The sequence below is a fragment of the Pteropus alecto genome, unplaced genomic scaffold (genome assembly GCF_000325575.1).
Source record: "Pteropus alecto unplaced genomic scaffold, ASM32557v1 scaffold145, whole genome shotgun sequence".
Lineage (NCBI taxonomy): Eukaryota > Metazoa > Chordata > Mammalia > Chiroptera > Pteropodidae > Pteropus > Pteropus alecto.
In genome coordinates, this window is record NW_006436285.1 from 500,757 (window position 1) to 506,914 (window position 6,158).

Below are 6,158 nucleotides of genomic sequence, written 5' to 3' on the forward strand. Positions count from 1 at the left end.
GGTCTGTGTGTGTCTCTTAATCTGAAGTAAGTCTCTTGAAGGCAGCAAATATAGGGGTTTTGTTTCCGTATCAATTCAGCCACTCACTCTGTCTTTTAGTTGTAGTGCTTAATTCTTTTCCATTTGAGGTACTTGTTGATAGGAATATAGTTATTATCATTCTTTATTTCTGTTTTTGATACATGTTTTTTCTTCTTAAAGAAGTTCCTCTAACATTTCCTGTAATACTGGCTTGGTGGTGATAAATTCTTTTAGCTTATTTTAGTCTGGTAAGCTCTTTATCTGTCCTTCAACTCTAAATGTTAGCTTTTCTAGATAAAGTAATCTTGGTTGTGGATTCTGGGTTTTCATCGCATTGAATATTTTGTGCCAAGCCCTTCTGTTCTGCATAGTTTCTTTTGAGAAATCAGCTGCCATTCTTATGGGTTCACCTCTGTGGGTAACTAACTGCTTTTCTCTTGCTGCTTTTAAGATTCTCTCTTTCTATTTAATCTTTGGCATTTTAATTATGTGTCTTGGTGTGGGCCTTTTTGGGTTCCTGATTTTTGGAATTCTCTGAGCTTTCTAGGGTTTTATGTCCATTTCCTTGACCAGGTTAGGGAAGTTTTCCATCATTATTTCTTCAAACAACTGTTCAACATCTTGATTTTCTTCAGTTACACCAATCAGATGGATATTTGGACCCTTAATAGTGCCCCATATACTCCTTAAATTATTTTTATGGTCTTGGCCTCTTATCTTTTGTCATTCTGCTTGTGTGTCCTTGGCTTTCCCATTCTCTAGATAGATCATTTGATCCTTTTCTTTATTTACTTTGTTTATTCCTATTTATTCCATTTAATATACTTTTCATCTCAGATAATGTGTTCTTCATTTCAGATTGGTTCCCTTTTATAATTTCCATTTCCATTTTAATGTTGGTTTTTTTTTTATCTCTTTGTTGAAGTTCTCTACATTTCCCAGTTCATTTTGAATCTTTATAACCAGTGTTTTGAACTCTGAATCTTTTAGATTGCTTGACTCTATTATTCCTTGATCTCTTTTCTGTTCTCTCACATAGTTTCTGCTTCTTTGTCTTCCCCTTTTGGCTGACTTTCTATGTCTATTTCTATGTACTAAGCAAAGCTCCTAAGTCTCCCAGTCTTAATAGTGTGGCTTTGTATAGTAGGAGTCCAGCAGCACAGTCCTGAGAGGGGTTGAGCTGCTGGCCAAGTTTAGCCTCAGCCTGTGTCCCTCCAGGGCCACCTGTTAAGATTCAGCAAGCATTCCCAGATGCTGTGCTTATAGTTTCCTCAAGAAACCACATCAGAAACCGAAGCCAGCTGCCACGAGTGTGTCTCTTGGCGCTGCTTAACAAGGAGCATGAGACTTGCAGAGAACACACCTGGATGTAGCTTGGGTGGGGCTGTGAGCTGGGAGAGGCGGAGTTTCAGGGAATCCTCTGGGTGGAGCAACCTCTGTTATCCAGTTTGATGACCTCTCAGCTATAGAGGCTCTGAGTCTGCAAACTGGGAGGGTGGGAGGGCTCAACAGAGGAATAATAGATACCACCAGCACTTTTGCCCAGGAGAGAGCCTCACCTCCGGCCCTCACCCTGACATCTCAGTGTCCTCCTGTAAGTCCCTGGTGCTCCCCGTGCAGCTGACCTGGGGCTGGTGCTCGGAGCGAGCAGGTCCATCATCGCAAAAGTCTGCTTGCAGACATGGCCCCTTTAAGAGGCATCTGCAGCTGCTAGCTGCCGCTGCCATAGCCTCTGTCTCACTTAGCTGCTCAGGACAGGGCAGTCTCACATCTTCGCCTTCTCCTACCTTTTAACGTTGCAGGTTGATTAATTATTTCTCTTCTTAGTTGTAGTGCTTCTATCTGGATCTCAGGTGACTTTGCTTGCTGTTTGCTCTGTGTTTCTGTCACAACTTTGATGTAGTTGCAAGAGGGATAAACAAAGCATCTATCATCTACACCATTTTCCCCCATCTCCCAAGGTGTTTTTTTTTTTTTTAAATGCAGATACACAGTGCTTGGCAAGGGTGCATTGTTGTGGGGATGGAAGTTGACATAACCATTCTAATGTTCGTTCATCTTTCTCAGATCCCCGAAGATGTCCAAGCTGGACACGGGGAGATGCGTCCCAAGAGTGCCTGCATGCACCATGGTAGGGTCTTGGTGCAAAGGGGGCTTGCAGACTTTGGGAGTTACAGACAGCTGTGGAGCACTGGCCGGTCTTCTGCCCACCTGCCCCACGTCCTTACCATTGGCATTTTAATGATGATGGTGTGAGCTTCTTTGAGTTTACCTTGTTTGAAATTCTGTGAGATTCCTGGGGTTGTTTGTCTATTTCCTTCACCAGGTTACAGAAATTTTCTGTCATTATTTCTTTAGATAGGTTTTCAATCCCTTGCTCTCTCTCCTTCAGGTACTCTTATGATGTGAATGTTGATTCACTTGATGTTTTCTCAGAGGCCCCTTAAACTATCTTTATTTTTTTGGATTCTTTTTTCTTGTTGCTGTTCCGATTGAGTGTTTTCTGCTACCTTATCTTCTAAATCACTGATTTGATCCCCCGCTTCATCTAATCTACTATTTCTCCTAAGGTATTCTTCATTTCAGTTATTGTATTCTTCATTTTTGACTGGTTCTTTTTTATGTTTTCTATCTCCATTTTAGTGTTTTCTATGTCTTTGTTATCACTGAGTTCATCTACTGTTATTATGAGTTCATTGAGCATCCTTATAACCAATGTTTTGAACTCTGCATCTAGTAGATTATTTCTCTCTATTTAGTTTAGTTCTTTTTCTGGATCTTTGTTCTTTTCTTTCATTTGATATATGTCTGTCTCCCTATTTTGGCTACCTCCTTGTGTTTGTTTCCGTATATTAGGTAGGGCTGCTATGTCTCTCAGTCTTAGTGGATGTCCTGTGGGGCCCTGTAGCACAGTCTTCCCTAGTCACGTGAGCCGGGTCCTCCAAGTATGTCCTTTGTATGGGTTGTGCATGCCCTCCTGTTGTGTTAAGCGTTGGTTGTTGTTTGCTTGACAATGGTAGGGATTAACCCTTGGGCTGTTTGGTTGTGAGGACTTGCTGGTGAGGGGCTGACCCTATATAGAGAGATTCACTTTAGCAGGGCTCTGGTGCCTGCCCAGCCTGTCCTTATGTGTGTCATCCTCAGATGCAGCTCCGGGTGGTGCTATGGCTTGATCTGAAGCCAGCCATCAGGCGTGCTGGCTCCAGGGCCTCCTGGGAGGGGCCCCACTACAGGCCAAGTTCAACTGCAGCCTGTACCCTGCCCAGGCACACCTGGCAAGAGTTACCAAGTAATCAGCAGATAGCTACCACCTGTGCTGGCCTTAGAGGTGCCTCGAGAAGCCATGCTGTGAATCGAGGCAGCTGCCACTAGTGCCAGCCTTGAGGCTGCTCAGCAAGAGGTGGCGGACATGCTGAGGCCAGATGCTGCTTGTTTGGGTTTTGTGGACCCTTGAAAGATTTTAGAAAAGTCTTCGGCATGAGTCAAATCATGTCATTTGTTTCTAAACACCACTGGCACCAGCTTGGGTTGGCCTGCAAGGTGAGTGGGGCAGGGTCTCAGGGAATCACCAAATATATTCTGAATTGGTTCACTTCTTACCACCTCCACTGCTATCCTCCTAGTCCAAGCCACTATAACTTCTTGGCTGGATTATTGTAATAGCCTCCTAAACTGGTCTCCCTGCTTTAACTCTAACATACCCAGCTCATTCTCCAATCAATAGCCAGAGGGATTTTAAAAAATTCATGTTATGTCACTTCTCTGCTTAAAAATTCTCCAGAGGATTCCTACCGGAAAAGTAACCCACACTCCTACCCATGGCCTACAACAGGCCCTAACATGATCTGGCCCCTAGCTATCTCTCTAACCTCACCTCATACCACTTTCCTTTTCACCAGGCTCCAGGAACTGGCCTTTTTTTTCTTTTCCTCTAACATACCATGCTCATTCCATTCTTGGGTCTTTGCATTTACTGTACCCTGTTCCTGGGACCCCCTGTTTCCAGGTCTTCTTGTGGCTGCTTCCTTCTTGTAATTAAGGTCTGGTGTTTTTGGACTTTTTGGACCAAACTACTCTAGCCAGCTACTCTATCACGTTGGCTCTTCTTTCTTTTTTTTTCAGATTCATTCATGAATTCTACAAATATTTACTGAGTACCTACCATGTGCCTCTTTTCTAGGCAAGTGGGGATACAACAAACAGACAAAAATCCCTGCCCTCATGGAACTAACATTCTAGGGGAGGGAGATAGCCAAAAACAAATAAAAATGTATAATTTATCAGATGATGTAAGTGCTAGGGAGAAAATAAATCAGGAAGGAAGATAGAGAGTGCTGGGGTGGAAATAAGGTTGCATTTTAAAGAGGATGCACAGGGAAGGCTTGACTTAGAAGGTGATAGTCGAGCAAAGATCTGAAGAAGATGAAGACTGAGCTATGCAGTTATCTAGGAGAAGAAAGTCTTAGGTACCTCAGCAAGTGCAAAGACCCTGAGAAAGGAGAATGCCTGGCATGTTTGAAGGTCAGTGTTGCTGGAGTGAAGTGATTAAGAGGGATCATAAGGAGAGGTAGTCAGAGAAATCATGGGGAGTAAGAATGGTATCCAGATCTCAAAGGGCCTTGTAAGCCATTGTAAAGATTATGGTTTTCACTCTAGGTTAGATGGGAAGTACTTATTTCTATGTAGAACTACTGTGTTTATGTCTCTCCTTACTCTCAAGTTAGAATGAAAGACTTTGTCTCTCTTATTCACAGCTATATCTCCAGTACAAAGAAAGTGCTCAGTAAATGTTGAGTAAATGAATGAATGGACAAATGAAAAATTACCAAAGGATATAGGAAGTAAGCATAACTCAATGAAGTTGAAGAAAAAAGTGACACTGGATTCAGGTTTAGGAGACTTGGGATCTATATTTTGATTCACTGTATGACCTTGGACAAGTCACTTCCCTATCCTGAACCTCAGTATCTCTATCTCCAAAATGAGGAATTCATACTAGATGGCTTCTTTCTGGCCCTAACAACCTATGATGATTCCATACTGCAGGAAGCGCACCTGTCATGTATCATCTTCTGACTATGACCTGTTCATGGAATTCTAGCAAACTTACCACTATTCTATGGTTCATCTTTTATTATTTCCACTCCCATGTGGATAGTAGAGGCTTCTTGAGTAACTTTGTGAGTGAGTAGGTTGCAGGCTTGAAATAATCAAGGTGAACTCAAATTGTGGTTTGAGTTTCAAGGGCAACCTTACAGTAAACACAACACTCCTGTCTCTAGGTCAGATCTGTTATTGTTAGAAACACATGGATCCTTTGAGGTTTAAAAGAGTAGAGGACTGAAAACTCAACTCATAAATATTTTAATGAGTTAGTTATAACAGAGACAAAGAATAAAGTGGGGTCTGCCCTAGCTAGATTTTAATGTAAGCAAATAAATTTGGGTTTAATTTTTAATTTTACAAGCTTTTTTATATATATTTTATTTGGGCTAAACTAGTTATATATAGAAAGCAAATATACACTCTTAAGGAGGTAATTACATCCTAGTAGCATGGGCTCTAGTCCATATGTAGATGTGATAAACCCTTATTTCCTGGATATTTCATATAGAAGAAAGGTAATTATAAACTCACAATATCACACCACATACTTTACTCCAGAATTATTAAGGAAATCTTATTAGTGATTCAGAAAAAGCAAAATACTTGGTCCATATTAATTAGTTAATTGATCTAGTACTGCCCCAAAGTAGATCAACCTACTGGAAAACTTAGTGTTAACTTCAGGGTTTTTTTTTTTTACTTTACTTTTTTAAAACTTTATTTTTAAATTACAGTTCACATACAATATTATATTAATTTCAGGTATACAACATAGCGATTAGACATTTATATACCTTTATAAAGTGATCACCCCAATAAATAAAGTAAATAATACTGTAATAACTAAGTATGGTGTCAGATGGGTACTAGACTTCAGTTTTGACAACAGAAAAATTTATCAATGCAACAAACAAAGTCTCCTTTTAAATACTATCTAATTTAAATTAAGAAAAAAATCAATCTAACCTTCTGTTATTTTGGCACTTGGATCTGAGGGACGATCATCATCATCACTAAAAAAGATAAAAGGC

General features: G+C 40.6%; 1 protein-coding gene across 1 annotated transcript in view; it reads right to left on the reverse strand.

The window, feature by feature from the left end:
• LOC102892432 (fibrous sheath-interacting protein 2) overlaps positions 1-6,158 on the reverse strand; it is a 95,201-nt gene that overhangs the window by 10,112 nt on the left and 78,931 nt on the right. Inside the window, exons 15-16 of the mRNA XM_025047237.1 lie at positions 6,094-6,140; positions 536-555 (exon numbers count right to left, since the gene is read on the reverse strand). Coding sequence (XP_024903005.1) covers positions 536-555; positions 6,094-6,140 — 67 coding nt within the window. The remainder of the gene's footprint in view (positions 1-535; positions 556-6,093; positions 6,141-6,158) is intronic.